Source organism: Protopterus annectens, chromosome 1.part0 (assembly GCF_019279795.1).
Source record: "Protopterus annectens isolate FY-2018-M chromosome 1.part0, PAN1.0, whole genome shotgun sequence".
Classification (NCBI taxonomy): domain Eukaryota; kingdom Metazoa; phylum Chordata; order Ceratodontiformes; family Protopteridae; genus Protopterus; species Protopterus annectens.
The window spans coordinates 934898605-934921024 of NC_056725.1; the positions used below are offsets into that span (position 1 = coordinate 934898605).

General features: G+C 36.7%; 1 protein-coding gene across 1 annotated transcript in view; it reads right to left on the reverse strand.

Annotated features, from left to right (window-relative positions):
- THEMIS (thymocyte selection associated) overlaps positions 1 to 17791 on the reverse strand; it is a 250897-nt gene extending 233106 nt beyond the window's left edge. Inside the window, exon 1 of the mRNA XM_044064159.1 lies at positions 17444 to 17791. Coding sequence (XP_043920094.1) covers positions 17444 to 17534 — 91 coding nt within the window. The 5' untranslated portion in view covers positions 17535 to 17791. The remainder of the gene's footprint in view (positions 1 to 17443) is intronic.
- Between the last annotated feature and the right edge of the window lie 4629 nt (positions 17792 to 22420).

Sequence of the window (22420 nt, forward strand, 5' to 3'; positions counted from 1 at the left end):
CCAAAAGACAAGAAGGTTCAAAGAATAAAATAATATATGGACAAACCATATACTTTGTTCAGAATAAATTACTAAAATATTTATGGATAATAAATGAAATGTTAAAACGAAATGTGACATCATATTATAATGTGTTCCGCATTAGTGATTATTTGGTTTAAAACTATTTGCCATAGAAAAAAAAGCATTTGGTTATCCCCCAGACCCGAAGAAACATTCAGATGTGGAATATGCAACATGTGTGACTACATTACACTAAGTAACAGGGGAACATTTATGGTTTGGACAAGATTTTAAAATTGTTTTCTACTTGCTCAGCAGAACAAATAGTATTTTGTGTTAGACGTTGATGTGACAAATGCTATAGTGGTCACACAGTATGTACATTCAAATGGAAAATTCAGGAACGTTTGAGAGATATTTTTAAAACTATAACAAAACTTTTTAATGCAGTATACAGTGACAGGAATGACGCACATTTTAAATATAGACTTCCATTGATGTTAAAATGTACTAAGTGAAATGAACAAGAGAACAATATATTTTAGCATAGAAGCAGAATCTGTAATCAAATATGATACACTGCTGAGAAAATATCTAAATAGTGATATGCCTTAAAAATGTTTACCTCTGTAATTAATGGAATTTGGGGATGTGAATAATCTGACCATACTTAAATATTAAATTGTATTTATACTTTTATACTTGAAGGCAGATTTCTACTGTTGAGGCACTAGATTTGTGAAGATGTTTATTAAAAAGAATTTTAACACAAGTTGCACTACTGTATGCTCTTTTAGTTCCTTATTACTTTTGTAGGTCATGTATTTGTGTCACTAACAATTTGACAAAACACCTAGGTCACTGAAATGCTGGATTGTGAGTAAGGGGTAGAACATTTAAGGTATGCATTATTGCCTTAGATGAAAGGAAGGAAAGGGAAGGATAACTGAGATTAAATAGGTGAACATCTTTATTCTGATGTGGAAATCAGATCTCGCAGCAGCTATGGTTTAGGCATGTGATATGATATCAGCTATCTGATTTAGCTATCTTCCTCCTAGACTTACTGGTTGTTGTTGTTGTTGTTGTTGTTGTGTCTTTCGGCTTTTTCCCGGTTAGGGGTCGCCACAGCGGAACTCCGGTCCACTAAGGATTGGTAGTTGATTTTTACGTGCCAAGTTACCAGCCCTGATGCACAACCTTCAACAAAGTTACGCCCATTCATGCATGTCTCCACGCAGAAGACGCTCTAGCTGAGAATCAAACCGGACAGTGTCTTACTGTGAGGCAACAACGCTACTGCAGCACCACATAAAGTCAGATCCTGTTTGTGAGGACATACCTCTTAAAATAAATATGCTAAGAACATAATAATGATGCCCTAACAGCAACTATATGGGGACTTTCTACTGTAAAAATAAGGACTCCATGCTATGATTTTGAGGGACAGTGCTATGATATTTAATGGTCAAAGGTTAAGAGGTAAAATGTGCCTTGTTTCCAGGTCTATAACCTGTAAAGTAGTTTAAATCTTAATGGAAGTATCTGATGTTAAAGATCCCAGTAGTAAAGAGAAGCATGAAAAAATATAAACTTTAATTAACAAACCACCTATGTTTCCTGTTATTGTGGAAATCAGCTATACTGCAGTGTTCAAACAGCTGGCTGTTTTGAACAAATAAAGAAATTTCACTCATTCATAAAGACATCACACTGTTACTGCATGATTCCTGAAAATATGTAGTGGCAAGAATTAAATACTTTCTGCATATAAAAACTATATTCAGACTAGCGATAGTAAAGTCAATCATCTTAAAGCATATGCAAGTATGACATACACCACAAAGATAACAGTTTTTGTGGTGGTTTTCTATCTGCTACAAATTCGTTAGGCCTCAAACAGTTTACAGTATGTCTTGTACTGTTCCTCTGTCAAAGAAAACTATTTTTACTCTTGTGTCTGTAGCATATTAAAAACAAAAGCAGTTTGCAGTCATATTCCCAGTCAAACACTGCTATCTTGCAACCAGTGTAAAACATACTTAACTAGTCATATTTCCCTAATTCCCTGACCAGCCTGTTGATACACCTTTTGGTGTTTTAGATGCAAGAAATGTGCTTATTTAGAAGCTCCCTGCATGAAGACAAACAGCTAATGTCCCTTCTAACATTTATAGTGCCAGCACCATCATTTACTGCACAATTTGCAACCAAGGACCCTCAGCAGAAGATTCCCCTCTAAACATATTCCTTTTAATACAGTGCAGTTCTCAGTCTGTCTGCCCCTGGCAGTAAAACAATGTTGTGAATATCTGAGAATATATTTACCATGATTCAGATTGCTCATTTCATATGTTGGATTTGAAACAGACAAGTAACATATTTAAAATGTAAATATTTTTCTTACTTCAAAACAAACTGTGTTATTTAATTTCTACCCCAGCAATTTGACCACGAATTGTGGCAATGCATTTTGTTTAGTAAGGTAACTAACATGAAATGTAGTTCTAAAGAACAACATAATTTCTGAAGGATATAACTTTATTTATTTTTTTTTTGTGGAGGGGGTTCTCCTTCAGGTCTGTGCTATAAATGGATTAATTCAAGCTGGACATTGCAAGTTATGGATATTAAACAGATACACAGACAGATAGACAGACAGATATAGAACATATAAATAAAATGCATAAGTGCAACTGAACAGTTTTACAAATCAGGTTTAAAAGTCAGAGCTGATATAAAATATTTCTTGAGAAAATACAATACTAACTTAATTATATTAACATCCTAATTATTTTTGTTATAAATTTACTAATCCTGTATAATCATCCTATATATATATATATATATATATATATATATATATATATATATATATATATATATATATAATTTTTTGTGGTTTAGTATGGTTTACTTTACATAGACACAAAACCACAATTGTCTGATTATTAACTCTAAAAAGGTAATAAATTAAAATATGTGCAGTGAATTATAAATCTGAGTGAGTTAAAATGCTTGTTTGTGGCATTTTTTAATTAAAAAATAAGGTTAGCTATTTAATAGGATAAAGTATACAGGACACATAAGATATTTCACTTTCGTAAAATGCATTATGTTTTTTAAGTCATTTAAAAAAACATGTATAAAATGCCTTAAGTTGCTTCACCAAAGAAGGTCTTAGCTGTAATTTGTTGTGAACTAGTGAAGGATAAAATATATAATAAATAACTAGTTTACTCAAATATGTTCAATTTCTGACAAATTTAATACTAGACAAGCATAACACAATATGTCATTCCTTAGGATAATGAAATGAACCAATGGCAAAATGCATGTTAAGATGTAGAAATACATTTTAGTTAAGGAGGAAAAATAGAACTGGAGTAACGGAATACAATTACTGTAAATTGGTTAATCTTAGCAGACATAATTGCATAATGTGTAAATGTGTGCACCAAGACTCAAGTTACACATATAAAGTCTACATTAGTGTTTGTGGCCAAGCTACAATCTAAGGTATTTCACTTGAGAAGGACTTTAAATGCTTGTTTTTATTCATTTTAAAAGAGGACACTAGGGACAAATAAGATTAACAATGAGAGTGATAGCCTGCCCACAAGTAATTGCATTTTATGTGACTTTGAACTATCAGTACAGCTGCCAACCTGGCAAGTATCAGAATGAATTGATATGTCTCAACATGTATATTTTTAAATGTGTAGGCAAACATGTTTTCACTGGTTTGAGTCTACTAAATTATACTAACATGACTGCGATGAAAATATAAATATGCTACATATTACTGTATTAACACTTGCTACATATTGCCATATTAACACATCAGTGTTTTCAAGCATTAGTACAGATTCATTGGCTTGTTGAACGTTTATATTTAATTTCACAAGCATTTCACCAGATTTCTTTCGTGCAACAGAATTAATATTGAGCCTGTAGATCAAGAGCACTACATATGCGAGACTAAACTATTTTCAGCAAGAGTGTGTATAAGGATGAAGATTAACACAGCAAATTAACTGATACAGTTCATGGCGAAAACAAACAAAAAATAATGTTATGCCACTTGTGTGTAGTGATAGAGATCTTTCTACCAATAAGATAGAGTTTCTGATTTGTGGAGCAAAAGTTATACTACTGGAGACTGACAGATGAATACCCACTACAGCCTTAAAATGTGTATTCACATCATCTGGGAAACCAAACATCTTCTACATACTCTCATCCAAACTGCAGTGTTCTAAATCCAGTAACAGGATTCTTTTTTTTTTTTTCCCCAAGTGTCAAGGTTCATGTCTCATCATGTATCGTATTTTGCCATTTCACTATCTTGTGTAATGACTGTTTAGCAGTAGTTCCTTCAAAAAACAGGATATTGTATTTTCATAACTGAATCATTGTAAACATATTGCAAGTAGTGTCAGTCTCTCCAATTTCAACAATTTATAATTATAGAAAGAGTAGAGAGGCAGAAGCACTATTGTTTTGCCATCTCAAGGTAGTAATATGCAGCAACAAGATAAAAGGAATGTTCCACTACCACAGCAAACTAAAACTGACAATCTGTTAATGCTTCTCAGCTCCATTTTGTAATCTGATTCTGATTGCATATTTATTGCTCAGCTGTCTGGTCCAGGTGATGGAGTGTTAATACCTTTCTCCTTGCATTTTTATATCTAAACATATTCACAAGGCCACAGACATTTCACAGCTGGATTGTTGTATCGCTGGTAGTGGCATTCATTTTTATGACATCATAAAAGGTAGCACTGTGAGATCCGCTTCAATTTCATATTCATTTTAATGTAGAGTATTTTGGTAAATTTATTAAAATATGCTATAAGCCCTACAAAACATTTAAAATGTCCAGCAAATAGAAAGTACTGAAATATTGTTCATAAAAATACAGTCAATTCAAATTCAAACATGCTTATCAATTTAATATAGAAAGTGGATTTAATTATTTAAAACTCTGATTAAACTTTCCATAATAAGAGATAATGAACATAAATTAAAATATGTGCATTGAATTATAAATTTGCGTGAGTTAAAATGCTTGTTTTTGGCATTTTTAAATTAAAAAATAAAGTTAGATATTTAATAAGGTAAATTATACTAGATACATAAGAGATTTCACTTTCATAAGATGCATTATGTTTTGTAAGTCATTTTAAAAACATATGTATAAAATGTCTTAAGTTGCTACAGCAAAGAGGCCCTTAGATGTAATGTTTTGTGCACTACTGAAGGATAAAATATATAATAAGTATTTAGTTTACTCAAATGTATTCAATTTTTGACATATTTAATACTACACAGGTGTAACACAATATGTGATTTCTTAAGATGATGAAATGAAGCATTGACAGATACATTTTAAGATGGAGAAATACACTTTAGACAAGGAAGAGAAATAGAACTTAAGTAATGGAATAACATTATTGTAAACTGGTTAATCTTAGCAGACATAATTGCATAATATCTAAATGTTTGCACCAAGATTCAAGTCACACATATGATGTCCACATCAATGTTTGTGGCCAGGCTGTAATCTAATGTATTATACTTAAGAAGGAGGACTTTCAATGCTTGTTTTTATTCATTTCAAAAGAGGACAGTAGGGACAAATAAAATTAACAACGAAAATGACAGCATGTTATATGACTTTGAGCTATCAGTACCATTTGCCAGCCTGACAAGTTTCAGAGTCAATTGATCTATATTTTTAAATAAGTAGGCAGACATATTTGCACTGGTTTGAGTCTACCAAATTATACTAATATGACTGTGTTGAAAATGTAGAGTAAATCTGCTACATATTACCATATTAACACATCACTGCTTTCAAGCATCAGTAGTGATTCATTGGCTTCTTGAATTTTTATATTTAATTTCACTAGTGTTTCACCAGATTTCTTGTGTGCAATAGAAGAAATATTGTTTATTGATAGGCCTCACACTAAAGTAATCCACTTACACTGAGAGGAAGTCTTTGGAATCAAGGCAAACTCATGCTGACAGCAACTCTTTTGGAGTCAGGCCCATTTAGACTGGTTCAGCTTTAAGCAGTACTGCAGGGTGCTACATGGTCACTCGGTGTAATTAGAAAAGCCTCTGACAGTAGGCATTCCTTTCAAAATATAGTGTTTTACAGCTGAACTCTGACATAGGAAAGAATCGATCAGTACTCCATACGAAATAGTACCAAACTGGCACATACGTAGCTGCCACATGCTAAAAGTCATATACAAGTTTATTTCAAAGGTATTTTTCTAAAATTTGAACTAACTCATACTTACAGTAAAAGTCCAAATAAAATCACATAAAATAAATTTATACAAAGTGACAATAAGAAATATAAGTACAATTTACAATTTAGAAGGTTAATTCCAAGGTCATTCCATTTTTTTATATTTTTTATTTATTTATTTATTTATTCATTCATTTTGTAGAATTGCATGCATTTTATTTTTACATTTGAATTGTGTCACAAAGGCCAACATTTGGAGGAAGATGAACATCCTCAACATGTGAGGAAAATAGAACACAGAAAGAATGTACAAAACATAGGCTTCCTAGAGGGAAAGCATGATTTGAGCATATCTGTCCAAATTTTTGCCTCTATTTTTCATCTGTTCCTGTAAAATTTGTGGCTTTCTGGCAAATCAGTGAGGACTGTATTTATGAAATAATAACAGACATTTGAATTTCAGATTTCATATCTTTAGAAAATGAATGGCAATGCAAAATCTTTTATTCAAATAACTTTCTAAGTTTATAATAACACTACTTAAATTTTGTCCCTATTTTAGGCGTTTGCACCCCACCCCAATTATTTTTGATTTTGTGCAGACTTCTTGTGCTAAGAGGCAGAGAGGTATGCATGTAAGTATTCTGCTTTTGTCTGAGCAGGAGCTGTCTGTACCACACAGGTCATTATAGCTGGAAATAAAAACTGATAAGCCACACAGTATTGACATAGTGGACCCACGTACAACCCAGCCATGGCAAATGTGGTGGATTTCCATAACTATGGGGTGTGGCAACATTAATGCAGGCAAGAAAAAAGGGTCTACTATGGTAGGGGTACAGAACTAAATGAGTGGAGAATTATTGGGTGCTGTTAATATAAATGAAGGCAGCTATACCGTGAAGTTATGAAGCAGATAAGGCAAGTGAGAGTTCAGACCTGATTATTGTGCTCAGCTGAGTTGGCAGTGACCTGATGGAACAGACAGTGGACCTTCCCTTGTTTACGAAAATCTGAAAGATTTTACCATTGAAATGCAATTCCTCAGTGTCCCAAGAATGCTTCACATAAATTCTCAAAACAAGGGCTCATGGAACTCAAATGTATGGAACATGCAGTTTCAAAATATATATTTTCTTTCCTACAAAAGTACCATCAAGTAAAAATGTGAAGTAAGAGAGGAAGAGGAAAGTTTTGTGTGAAATCTCATTGCTGGAATATAGAGCACAAGATGTGCAAGGAAAATAAGACTAGATGTCACAGAGAGAAGGAATGAAACCGATAAGGCAGCGAGGAATACCAAGACAGGCAATTAGACTGGGGTGATGGTACAGTATTAAGTGGGGAGAGAACAGTAATGCATTGTTATATTTCCTCACTTTCACTGAGGTTTTGCCACGCTTCCATGAGTGATACCCTAAGATAGTAGCAGACAGTCAGATGAAGGTACAGAAGTAAGTGAAGTTGCAATGAGACTTTGGTCTGGAAACTATACAAGGACTAGCATGCTGTGATGAAGAGAAGGAAGGCACCTGTTTGTCTCTGAAAGGTAAACACTGATAAGAGAGGTATTGCTACTGACACGCACTGGGGAAGGAAAAGTCTGATGTACACTTGATAAATAATCACCCAGCTGGAAATAAACATGCTTTCACTTGCATGTTGCATTATCACTTAGGTGATCGTGTGTAAAGCTGGGACAAAAACAGAGTAAGTTCATTGGATGGTCTGAAGCGGAGGAGCTTATATAAAGGTAATTGTTAGTCATAGCTGATTTAGCTTGGTTAGAACTAATAATGTGCGTAGATACTGAGTACCTGTATTTCTACAAATTAGAAGATGATAAGTAGCTTATAGTATACACGATTGGATCACATTTCTTCTGTTAGAGAAAAGACAAGTGAAGTAAGACAAGGAGATGCTAAGGAAGGAGAATTAGGGAAGTCAGTGGACAGAGTGCATGATTTTGTCTTATCTTCTGTTGTGGTTGTAGTGTCCCATTGTGGGGATGAAAAGTATTTTATCTGGCTTCCAGCTGATTTTATTATACTGTCAAGAAAATGGCGGTGAAGAAAGTGACAGAGTAGAAGTGGGCTGTGACCTGCTCTGTCTCTTAAGCAGACACACTGGGAATTTAAACATACATGGTTAGATAAATACTTCCAAGACATTATAGAGCCAAGCACTGTGATGTTACACTAACAAATATCAGTAAAGTATGTAATACAGAGAGGATAAACACAGAGGAGGAGCACAGTGAGACAATATAAAAATAATGAAGGGAAGAGGTGGTTAGTTGCATGAGATATAAAGACAAAGGAAGGGTAGACTGGTTATTAATACAAGAAGAACAGCTAATGCTAATTCACTTGAAGAAATGGTTAAAGGCAAGTGGAGGGTAAGCAGTGGTAGGTCCTAAGGACTGGGAGGTGGCTGGTCAATGTGGTAGGCAGGAACAAGATGCAGGAGAACAGGTGGAAGGGAGCTTGAAAAAGGCAGTTAAGAGGGAACTTAAAAAGGTATTAGGTAGTAGGTAGATGGGTTCACTGATGTGATAGATTTAAAAGGAAATGAATGAGGGGAAGTAGCTGTTGTGGGGAATTTGGGTAGGAGAAGCCAGAGGGGCAAGAGATGGTATCTAGGTAACTGATGTATCAATGGATGCTCATCTAGGATGGTATCTGGGTGACTGCTGTATCAATGGATGCTCATCTAGTATGGTATATGGGTGACTGCTGTATCAATGGATGCTCATCTAGGATGGTATCTGGGTGACTGCTGTATCAATGGATGCTCATCTAGGATGATATCTGGGTGACTGCTGTATCAATGGATGGTCATGTAGGTTGAGGATTATTAGGCACTTAGCCAAGAGGGATAATACTGGCAATTGTGAACACCTAAAGGCACTTGGGTCCAGCTCAGATGAAGTAGCCACAGGCTGTGAAGAGTGAGTTCCATACCAGTGGCCAAGTAAATGGACATACAGGGGCTGTGCACAGAGAAGAATAAGAGGGACAGGAGGGCTTTATTGAGAAGGAGGGGACTGGGGTGCCAATGTAAACATTGTCGAAGCATTTCTTAAATGTATATTTGAATCAGCAAATAATTTGATAACTCACAGTTTGGTTGTCAGGAACTTACAGACCACTAAATTTCCATGATGAATAAACAATTTTTTCTCTTTTTTTCCTAGGGAAGCTACTCTAATCCTTCCCCTCCCAGACAAGACTCAGTACTCCACCAAAACCTCACCATTTCAGATAATTATCCAGTAATACCGGGGCTGAGGTTGGCATAATGTTTAAGAGTTTTTACCTCACAAACCCTAGAAACAGGCTTTGATTCTCACCTTTGGTCACAGCATAGTTATTGGTTTGGCCTGTAATAGTCCACAGATTGATTGCTTATTATTTACTTGTGAACCCACAAAAGAAAGGGAAAAAAAACTCACAGCAGATGTAAAAGTGGCAGCTGATGCAGCATTTCCCTTTATTCAATGACCAGCCACAAACAGATACACACACGCACACGCACACACACACACACACACACACACACACACACACACACACACACACACACACACACACACACACACATTTATATAAAGATCCCAGCTGTCTAACAGCTGTTGTCCTACAATAAGCTGTTTAAACAAACCACTTGCTGTCATTATTCTCCCATACAGTCTCAGTCCTTTGTTTTCACAGAGATTGTGCCAGACACCAACATAAATCAGCAAACCCCATCATATGCACGACACACATATATTACACTGTCCAGAAGAACAATGCAAGTTAAATAAAATTAATTGTTTCCTCCCAAAATAAGCACTAATTTCTTTCCCACCAAATAGTGCAGTACTGGCAGCAACTATTGGCACATATCAACAGAAGCAGTTACTAACTGTGTTCATTTCTAACAAAGGTAACTGGCTTTTACAACTTTTGTCCATTTGTCCCTGTGTTCTGAAGAGTTTACTATCAAAATGTTGAAGTGGACTCGGTCGAATGATTGCAGCATCAACCCACATCTGCGAAATGTCACAATGCCGACTTCTGACATTGTCGAATTAGATCACAAATTTGACCTCGGAGCAAGCATGGGTCGAGATAAGGGTGAGATTTGTACTTCGACAATGTCGGAGTTCAACATTGTCACCATTCGACCTCCGGACTTCGTCAATGTGGATTTGACTGAATCCACTTCAATATTTTGATAGTAAACCATTCTGAAGGCCTATATGTGGCTGTGTTCTTCAAAACTCGTTATTTTCCCCTCTGTTTCATGGTTACATAAAGCCTCTGTTGCTGTGCGTGGTTTCATATATTCTAATTCAACTTCTGTATATGATTGTTTCTGTATTTTTTACTAATAAATTTCCATCCAGTTGTTGTGTTTCATACCTATAACTCTTTAATTCTACTTTGTACTCTTTATTGGTGACAGTAATCTCCTCAACTAGGTAACTTCAAATATCCACCTATCAGCTAGGTATTGCTCTCAGAGTGCTATCTTGTCTTGGCCTACCTTCCATATAAGAACCCTATTCTCCCAAGCATTATCAATGAATGAGGTCTCCACAAAGACAGTGCAGCTGGACACCTCTTAAAATCACAACCACTGGTCACAGCATCATTTCCTTTTCCCATTCTAATCTGCATGAACAGTGGCATACAGTGAGTGCATATATACTTACAAGTTATTTCACTTAATATGGACTATAGGAAATCCCAATGTTATACAGTGTAGTCATCTCTAAGTCCCCATTGTGTTCCCTAGGTATCAGTAAAGTACTGAACTCCATCTCTGCTTCCTATCCTCAGGCAAAGAAATGCTGTAGTGAGATGTTTGTTTTTTCTTTCTCAAATGTCCATTCAGAAAGTAATAACTATTCCAGAACACTGGTCCTCAATGTCTCATTTAAGCACAGTCCCGCTACACTGCTAAATAATAGATTTTAATGTCTGCAATGCTAGTGCTGTCTTTTGGTTGCAGTTTCTGGCCTACTCACCAAGATACATTTATTTCTTTCTATCTATGTCATATTGCGCTGTAGTAAAGTTTTCAACTTTTAATTTATCTGCTACCATGCATGTAATGTCATATGTGGGTTAATTTATGATTTCTGTGGTCTTTATCTTATAATTTTCTATTTTATCACTGAAAAACCTATCACAAATTTAACCTATGTACTAATCATTTATTTTTAATTGCAAGTTCTTGCTGCTGTGCTCTGACTGGGTTGATCTTTCATTGGCATTGTAGTCGCCCACATGAATTTTGCTTACCTCGATTCACATTGTTCAATCCAGTTGCAAAGTTATACCCTGTCAGTCAGCTTCACTAGTCCCTACCTAGCTGGTGAAACCTGGTATGCAATAGGTGAGTTGGTCAGAGAAGCCCCAGCTGCAGAGACAGAAGGTAGTGGTTCAGTATTGCTCCTTCCTGTTCTATGTGCTAAATTCATATTTAAGGCAAAACTGGTTTACATCTGTTGCTACTAGCTACATCAAATCTTTTCTCTCCAAACTAAAACCGTGTTCCATATCAGCAGACAATATTCCTTCTTATTTCCTTCAGCTAGCTGCTGATTCACTTGCTTTCCCAGTATCTATCTTGATAAATCAGTCTATCTCTGAGTCACAGGTCCCCTCTATCTGGAAAGAATTCTACACCATACCTATACATAAAGGAGGTAACTTCACAGAAATCACTAACTTTAGACCTATTGCAATCCTATCCCCACTCTCTAAAGTATTGGAAAAATGCATACACAAGCAGGTCATACATTACCTTCTAGAGGAAAACCTGCTCACACCCACACAATATGGCTTTCGTCCCAAACATAGTACTACTACTGCTCCAATATCCTTCCTAAGCACTATTTCTCAGGCCAGAGACAATAAAAACCTCATCTCTTGCCTTTTCTTAGACCTTTTAAAAGCCTTTGACACTGTGTCTCACTCGCTTCCTCTGACTAAACTGACTAACCTTAACTTCTCCACTTCTACTGTTGCCTGGTTTTCTAGCTATCTTACAGATCGACACCAATCAGTGAGATGGCTTTTGGCCCTCTCCCCTTCTCTCCCAGTAAAAATAGGAGGCCCCCAAGGCTCTATTCTAGGCCCATTACATTTTAATATATTTACTAATCTACTCCATACTTCATGCCCCCAGTTGTCCCTGGTACAATATGCAGATGACTCCATAGTCATCACCATTGCTGACACACCCTCTGAACTCATTTCAACCACCCAGGCATCCTTTAACACAGTTGAAATCTGGCTCTCTAACAACCTACTTATTCTGAACCCAAACAAAACAAAACTCCTACTCTTCTTACCTAAAAATCTCAACCACCTTAAACCTACCTATTCTATACTGTCTCTCAACAACACTCCTATCAAAGCTGAATCCAACACCAAACTCGTAGGTGTCATAATAGATGACCAACTTAAGTTCGACGTATATGTTAATATCCATATCCACAAGACTCATCTAAAATTGGGTCTCCTCTACAGAAATAAAAAGTTTCTCATTAACAAAGCAAAAGCAACCCTCTCTCATGCCTACCTCCTACCTAGCATATTGTATAGCTTTCAAATTCTTACTAATCTCATCTCATCTCCTCTCTACTCACCAAACTTGAATCAACCTACAACAAAGTAGCCAGATTGACAGCACACCAAACATATAAATCCCATCACGGCTTCCCTCTAAAACACCTTAACTGGCTAGGATTACCCCACCAGCTCCTTCTCTCTCAGCTCCAAATCATTCATTCCATTCTATATTAACCTTCCTACTGCCCCAGCTTATCTCCTCTTATCACCCATTATTCTCCCACTAGACCTCTATGCAGCTCTGACCAAGACCTTCTACAGATCTACAAACCCAGAACCAAAATAGGATGTAACCTCTATAGGTACCATCCCACCATTTCTTGGACATGCTGCCAATACAAATTAGATCCCTCAACCAACCTAAACAATTCAAAGCTTCCACCAAGGAATACTTGAAAAGACACTGGTCCTGTCACTGTACTGACCCCACTTAAGCTTCACTACTATCCCTCTTACACTTTCCTACCTGCCCTTTATACTGTTTTGCTCTACTGACCTCTTCCTGTCTTTACGTGAATGCTCTTCATAGCCTCCCTTAACTTGCCGATACCTGACGTCTATACCAAGAACTGTTACCTCCTTACTCTACTAATTATAATTCACGTCTCTCATCTCTCTCCCTCAGCAATACCAAAACGTTACTATGTTTCCTGCTCACCTTCCTCGATTAATAATATTGTATCTACACTGTTTCATATTGTTTTTTACTGCTTGTAGCGTTGTCGCCTCACAGTTAGACGTTGCCTGTTCGATTCTCAGTTAGAGCGTCTTCTGTGTGGTGACATGCATGAATGGGCATTCCTTCATTGAAGGTTGTGCATTAGGCCCGGCAAGCCAGCATGTAAAAATCTACTGCCAATCATTAGAGGACTGGAGTTTCGCTGTGGTGACCCCTAACCGGGAAAAGCCGAAAGACACAAACAATTTAGTTCAGTTTTAGCAACACTGTTACGTACTGTTATATATTGCTTCTTTTATACTTTTTTATTTACTTTTATTGTAAAAATGTATTTTCTGTAAAACTTATTGTAATGTTTGTGGAGCTTTTCTTCCTGGGCCTCTGCTGAAAAAGGGCTATCCAGTTGACTCAGACTATCCCGGTCAACAAATGTAAAATAAATAAATAAATAAAAATAATCTGGGCAATGATGCATGGCTCTAGGAATGACTCCACCCAAGGATGGATATAGCCTTCGTCTACCCACTAACTCCATTCAGGTGTTTTTTCTGCTTTGATCCCACCAGAGCCAGAACGAACACCCCACACTCCAGCATATCATTAACCCCACCTTACAAATTGAGAAAGACAAACAGACTGATCTTCATCCATCCTTCTCTGTCTTTTCCACTGCCATCAGGCACCCAACTGGTCTCCTTGGTCATAATCAGGTTTATATTCTTCTCTGCCAAAAGAGTTCACCTGCACACTGATCTAGCTAACACAAAGAAATAAGAAATAAAAGTGGTGACATCCAAAAGTGAAATCTTCATTTGTTCCATCATATTCCCCTCACTGACAGAACCAATGCTTCTGCTAGAAAGGTTATCTGCAAAATACAGTATGTGTTTTATTTTAATAAAGACATTATAAAATTAGACATTGGTAATGTTGTACATGATGAGGCTATAATTAATGTTACAAAAATATGTTTGCTGAATATAAACATGCAAGAATGCTATCCAGACTCTTAAATGAACATACACCTTAGCACTGCCTGAGGCAGTTTATTCCTGGGTAACACCATCGTCTCTGGAAAATAGAATTACTGATATTAGCTTTAAGTTGTCCCATTTGCCACACATATCTCTTCTTTCCTTCTGTCTTTCCACATCAGATGCATCCTTCCCACTCATTTCAATTAGCATTACTAAATCTGAACAGATCGACCTACAGAATGGAAAAGGAAAACCCTGAAGTTATGAGCATGCAGCAGCACAGATGACTACATTTAGGTATTCCACTCGCCCAGATAAAAAAATTCCACATGCCATTCTCTTGTTTCATGGCCCACTTTTGTTAATTTTGGAAATATGATTTGTAACCCTCCTACATGTCTATGATAATAACAAGTACAACCACATCATTATACCCCTTTCTCTTCTGTCCTCTGGTGTGTGCAACACAAGCTAATAGTCGGTCTACTAACTCCAGGACCTCCATTTCTCCTTACACTTTTGGTAACTGTCTACTGCCCACCTCCATTTCTCCTCATAATTCTGGTACCTCTCTACTGCCCACCCCAATTTCTCCTCATAGGTTTAGTACCTCTACTGTCCACCTCCATTTCTACTAACAGTTTTCGTACCTTTCTACTGTAGACTCTAGTGTGATCTATGTATGGTTACAAGAACTGGCCACTGTATTTCATATGTAGCTTTGCCATGTCCAGGGGAAACATTAGTTTACAAACTGATTTAATTTTCACATAATGTCATGTAAGTTTGAAAAGTAAACATACTGTAATATGTTCCTTCTTGCAAAGAATTAGTCAAATTTCACAATTTATTTTTCTTAAAAAATGCAGACATTTGAAATTAAATACTAAGTTTCATTTTCCCTTCCGTGTGTTAAATATTTCTATTTTAAAACATTACTTAATTTAAATAATTAATGAACTACACAGAAAAATATTTTATGCATTCTCATTTTTAACTCAAACATTTCAGAAAACAATGTCATTTTATGGAAAGAAAAGCAGAGCTATATACCTACATACAAATATAGTGTATCTCTCTATATATCTGTATTGTGTTTTACTGAATAAATGAACACTTAACAATTTTACGTATTTTATCAGAGTATTAAATGTCAGCACTAAAGACGCTTTTTAGAATGGTAACAATGAGAAATGATACTCCAAAGATAAATCAGTAAGGAAAAACATGAAATGCCTGTTTGTATTCTTAACCTCACATAGCCAAAAGGCTACCTTTCATTGCTGCTCATATTTATAGCTAAACCTAAAAGACAGACTCTTGGACATAGGATACCCTGCAGCAACACAGTGAGCTAAGATGTCTTAAGTACTTCTCAGAGTGGCATATATTATGAAATGTTTTTTTTAAACCGTCATGTCAGTCACTATATAACAGTTGAAGACAGAACAAACAGTTGCCCAGAAAGTGCCAATACCATTCTATTAACTAAGTTATAAGCCCAGCAAAAAAGACAGCTACAACGAAAACAAGATGGTACAGAAAAGTGGTAGATACAACTTAAACACTACAGCTGGATATTAAAATCTGAATTATCCGAGCTCATTGGATTTCTTATAAAATAAACAGCCCTTTTAAAGTAGATCATGCTCGAAAAAGAATTATCTTTCAATGGCAACTTCACGATATGCGTACACACTAGTATTTTGTCTAGTAACAAAAGAATCTACTAAGCATCTATCACCTGTTACTGTAGTATTAATATTTTCCAAGGAACTCAGCACACCAGAACACCAATTCAGAAAATTAACATTTTACAAGGCATCACTTACTAAAGTAATGCAGAAACGTGTACAGGAGTCCTTGATGTGCTACACAATTTGGTCTTCAGTGCTATGGCCATTGGTAGCATTTTAGGTAACTCAACGATCACCAGCTAATGCAACACTCCTCATCCCTGTTCACAGTAGAACCAGAGAGTGTGCATGGCTCAAATGATCTCATTTTACAAGATATACAATCCTGCTGTCCTTACTGGGAATCTGGTCCAGAGTTATTTGTAAGGACTGCAGAATTGTGCATCTTGTAAAATCAGATTATCTGAGCCATGCACAATTTCTGGTCGTATAATACTCTTCAGGTTCTACTATGACTTGCCAAGGTCCCCAAAGCTGATGATCCAAAATATCGACAAATAATGTCTAAAACACAGAAGGGCGAATCATTTAACTTTATGTATTTTTGCAAGTGGGCAAGCCACCCTTATTTCCCCTGATGGAGGGGGGGGGGTTATATGCCAACATAAAGAAGGGAGGAATCTCCCAAAGGAAGTGAATCATTAATAGTTCTATTTCTAAGTGATTTCCTAGGGAGAACAGTGGTCACCATTCTGTCTATTGATATTTTTTCCGAAGCTCAAGAAAATTTGCCTTGACAAAGAGTAGAGGATCTACATTTTCTGCTCAAATAATTGTATTACCAAAGAAAGACAAGATTTCCTCTTTTATAGTTGAAAACATTTTAAAATTAAAAATATGTAGATGTAGTTCTCTGCATTCTTTTACTAAAGCAATATTACTCATAATTATGATTCTTTTAAAAATTGCCATTTTAACAACTAGCAAAGCGAATAATATATTGCCATTAACTGTGTAATCCTTTGCATCTTGTAGCTAGACTACTACTTAAATATTACTAATATTGTACAATTCTCTTGTCAGCAGTTATATGAGACAAAAAAGCATGGTTTTAGAGCTACAAAGTGATTAACAGAAGAGGCAAGCTGGTACTAGGAGCTAGTATTAACACATCAAAGAGAGAAAAGCCAGGTACGCCAGTGCAAACATAATAAACCAAACTAAAAATGTAAAGGAACTCTTGGAATTACCTTGAAAATAAATTCCTGACAGAACCTGTATTATACGTGGCAATGTCTTGGGATCCAAGGAAGAAAAATACTCTTCTAAAGATATTCCCATTTTTCTGTGTACCTCAGATAATCCAGCTACTTGTTCATGTCTGAATCAGACTTATAGTGTGCTTTGACTGGGCCCTCCTTTGACTTGACTTGAGGGTCTCCAGCTTACTAAAACACTCTGTCCTCATGACCTTCTTTTATTCCACAGTATGCAAGTTTTGCAGCACTACCAGCCAAGTACAATATACCTACAGTATCTTATTTCTGCTATCATTCCCACGGACCTTCCAAAGTAAGCATGTTAAGCCACGGGTTATATGCAGGCAGAGAGCAAGAGTGAAATCATCCAACCAGTATCTCCCTTTCTGTCTCTCTCTCTTTGTGTCTCTCTCTCTCTCTCTCTCTCTGTCTCTCTCTCTCTCACACAAGCTTGCTCCTCCTCCTCCACCCTCTTTTGTCTACACCTTTCTTTGCAAGGAAACCACAAAAGAAAAGAAATGTTCTAGTAGATACAGTTCAAAGTTTAACCACATTCTCAACTAAGTGGCTTGCTTTCTTTCTCTCTACAATTTCCTAGTAAAGGCACACAATAATACATTTTTTTCAGTTTCTTTCAGTTAGGGGTATTGAGAAGAAAGCAGGGCATCTCATAAGGGAAACAGACAATATTGCTGAAAGAGAAGTGATGTGATTTTTTTTTATTTCAGTTTCCATGGAATGGTTGGAACAAGTAAATAAAAGGTTGCAGAAAATTATGTAAATGGGGATGTGACATTGCTGGGTTAAATAATCCTGGTGATCCATGCTCAGAAATAGATTCAGCCCCATGAAAGAGATGGCTAGGTAGTAGGATTACATACTTGACAGCCAGCAATCTTACCCTGGAGAGGGCTAGAGGGATTTCAACACTGTGCAAACTCTGGTAAAAGCTAGGGGGCCCACAGATCATCGAATAAAGACAGGAAAGGTATAAGACATCCTTTCGTCATTGCACTACCCACCCTCCCTGCTAAGGATTCTGAACTGACAAGATCATCACATTCATACAATTCATAAAAGGCTCCACGACTGCAATACCCTGTCAGATTCTTCATTCCCCAGAGATAATTAAAGACACGCCATGAGGTCTTCTTCCTGAAGAGACACAGACTCTCTTAGTGAAGGGATATGATTGGGGTTCCTGGTAAGGATCAACTAAGGGACCTAGAGATGGACATGACTGGAAGCACAGCTGGAGGCTGCAAAGGGGTAGGGAGAATGAAACTTCAAAAAACACCAGGTTAAGTAATCAAAGCTGTCTAACTAACAGTGATTGCTAGTTCAACACAAACACATTTTAGAGCTTTCTGCATCCTTCGGTGCTCCCCAGTAATGTTTATGACATCTACTGCAAGAATGTGATAATTATTCAATCAGCAAACAAACAAACAAAGCACTAACCATTCAGATTTTCTCTCAGAATACCATTTATTGAATGGAAACAATACACAATACCAGAAAACACACACACACACACATATATATATATATATATATATATATATATATATATACACACACACACACACACACACACACACACACACACACACACACACACACACAGTATATGTAGTGTGGGGAAGGGGCAAATCCCCTTAATACACCATGTGGGGACTAAGGCACTAAACCTCCATTATCCTTTGTTAACTATTACAATCCATCGCAATTTGGAAAATAAATAAACTGTGTAGGTGTGATGAAGCTAGATTTCACATAAAGTTTAAAAGAATGGCCATTTTGGCAGTATTCAAAGTAGACACACAACTGTGCTGGTATAATTGGTTTTGACAAAATGTTTTTTCTGCTTATCTGCAAAAATAAGTTCCACCATCTCCCTCCCATTTATGTTCATACCAGAGATATAGCCACTTTTTTAATCCCAAGGTACAATCCATATTCCCTAACACTGAATGGATTCATATCACAAAGGTGAAGGATGAAGGCCCTGTGATATAAAAGGAGAAAGCTCTGACTGCAGCTCAGATGGCCCAATGCCATGTTCAGTTAATAGGCTGAGAACTGTTTAAGCAAGTATTGGAGGGTGGAAATTAGTAGCCAGTGTTCACCTGACCATCCTGAAGTGAGGGGGCTGCCCACTCACAGTCTGACACCTAGTGGAGGCTGAGTGTACAGCAGTTGCCTAAAGGGTCAAACATAAGCACATACCAAGCAGCACTTGTGCTATAACCTGTTAATAAGGCATGTGCTCAGAAACATTCATGGATCATTGGTTTGACTATGTGGCAATCTCTGCATGTCCTTGGTTGTTATGATGGGTAACATGGATTAGGGTAAAATAAAAAAAATAATAATAATGTTCCCATTTGAGGACTAATGGTTTCCAGGCAATAGGTAGAAAAAGATAATATGTACATATATGTCTCTATAGTGCTAATCCTGACCTAACCTGGAATACTTACAAAGTCAGTCATGGCCCCTTGGTTAGCATATGTTTTCAATAGACAAAGATTCAATGGTTCTTCAGAGAGTTTTGCAGCGCCATGTTTTTTTGTGACATTGTTTGAAATTAATTAGACCCCCTGGTCACATTCATGTTAAATCTGTTTTTCAGGAACAGTCACGATGCAAAAATAGCCCTCAGCAGGAAAATGAATGATCTTCTGGAATAAGAGATAAGTGTTACAGTCTGGAGTGACCATGCAATCTTCACATTTTAATGTAAGAAACACTATCCAGAACAGACACTTCATACCTCCTAAAGATGTTGTCATGCACAAATGTGCACTGGCTTCCTTGCAACAAGGCTCTCCACCTTGGGCATCTAGACAATGAACTAAATGACTCCTAGAGGATAATTCTCCATCCAGATTTGTGATGGCTTCTCCCCACCAGCAGCATATCACTGACTATGTATGCCCTCAAGACTGGCAGGGAAAGGAATGTTACGAATTCTCGAAGACTTGCATGACCGGGCTCCCATCACTCAACCTCTCAAATTATTGTTCAAGTAGATGCCAAGCAAGACCTGGAAATTTCTGGTCTTGTATAATTTTCTAACCAGGCTTCACATTTGTGGAACTCACTCCTTTGGATGGTTTTAAGAGAGCCTTTAAGACTTACTCACTTTGGAAGATATTTTAGTCATTAACTAAACTTAAATTAACTTTTTTAATTCCTTTAATGCACTGCATTTTAATAATTATTGCTTATCCATTTATTTTATTTTTATTCTATTGTTAAAGTGTTATGAATAGGCATTTAGATACAAGCTGACAACTCAGTTTTCAATTGTAAGTGTCAGAATCTGCAAGTGCGCAAAAGACTACAAGCTATTTTCATATACAGCATTTATAATTTCCAGGTAATGTTTTTTAACACACCTAAACTTCTGACTCTGCTCATTTGCCATAGCACCCAATTGGGCATCCACAATCATCTTTTTTATATGTAGATTATTTTACAGACTATTTTATATCAATGCTGCTTCAATCCAAAGCAACTAAATTGGATCTCAATTAAAGAAAAAAAATGTTTAAGTCACCCTGTAACAAAATGACAAAATTCTGTACTTCACATGTAAAGAAAAGCTCTTATAAGCAACAATTTCACCATCTTACGCCAACAACCTCCCACACAGAATGGACACGTGGTTGACAGATTCATAGATATTGAAGAAGCTGTTATAACCACACATTGATATATTATTCTTCCTAGATGGATGGATGGATGGATGATAGATAGATAGATAGATAGATAGATAGATAGATAGATAGATAGATAGATAGATAGATACATACATACATACATACATGCATACATACATACATACATACATACATACATTTTTAATGAAAGTTAACAAAATACATGTTTTGATGCAAGGGGAATATTAAATAATATTGGAAGGCTTTGTTGAATGTAATTGTCATTTTTTGGGGATTATTGATGTTTATTTTCAGTGTTATGGTCCCTAATCTGGTATTAGCTTCACTACTGCTGCATTCCAAGCACACACACTCAAACAGAACTGAATCAGACATTGCATTACAGATCAGACAGAGGTCAAGTCTATGTAGACTATAAGAAACAAAATGCAATAATGATTTCTGAAGTTTTTCTGAATAGTCTGTTTTCCAGCCCATGTTTTTTCTACAATGAAGAAATGACTGCATGTTTTCAAATACTTTTAGGTGGATACTGCCAGTAAGACAGTGTGTTCTCTCTATGAACATCTACTGTTACAGGTAAGTAGGAGTTACACAGCTGTACTATGTTCAACAAACACACTGCCTTACTGACATATGGGTAGATTCCCGAAGTGTACCCAACCCAGGAGGAGGAAAGATAAGGGTTCAGGAGCTCCTGGGAAGTGGTCCTAGCGAAGCCTGCTCTGGATCTAGAAAAGTCATCCAGCTTGTAGTGTTTGGTAAAAGGATGGACAGAGGACTAAGTTGCTGCCTCTAGAACACGTCTAGAGTACAATCCTTTCCAATACTCCACTGAAGAGGAAAAGGCTCTGGTGGAAAGCAGATTTAACTTGCCTGGATTCAGTTTGCCATAGTGAGTGCAACAAAGAACAATACCAGAGGACAACCAACATGCAACGGTTTGCTTAGAGGCAGGTTGGCCCTTCTTTGATCCTGTGTAGAAAATAAAAAGCAATCCTAAATGGTTTCATTCTGTCAAGATAGTACCTAAGCTGCCGATGCATATCCATGATATGAAGTATCCTCTCTCCCGTATTCTTAGGTTCTGGGAAGAACACAGGGAGGTTAATAGACTGGGTATAAATTCTGACACCACTTTTGGCATGAAAGAGGGGTTAGTGCATAAATCAATCTTATTCCTGGGAAAAGTCAGGTAAGGTTGTCCCACTATGACAGCTTGAAGCTCAGAGATTCATCTTACAGATGTCACAGTAGCACACAGCACAGTTTTCCACAT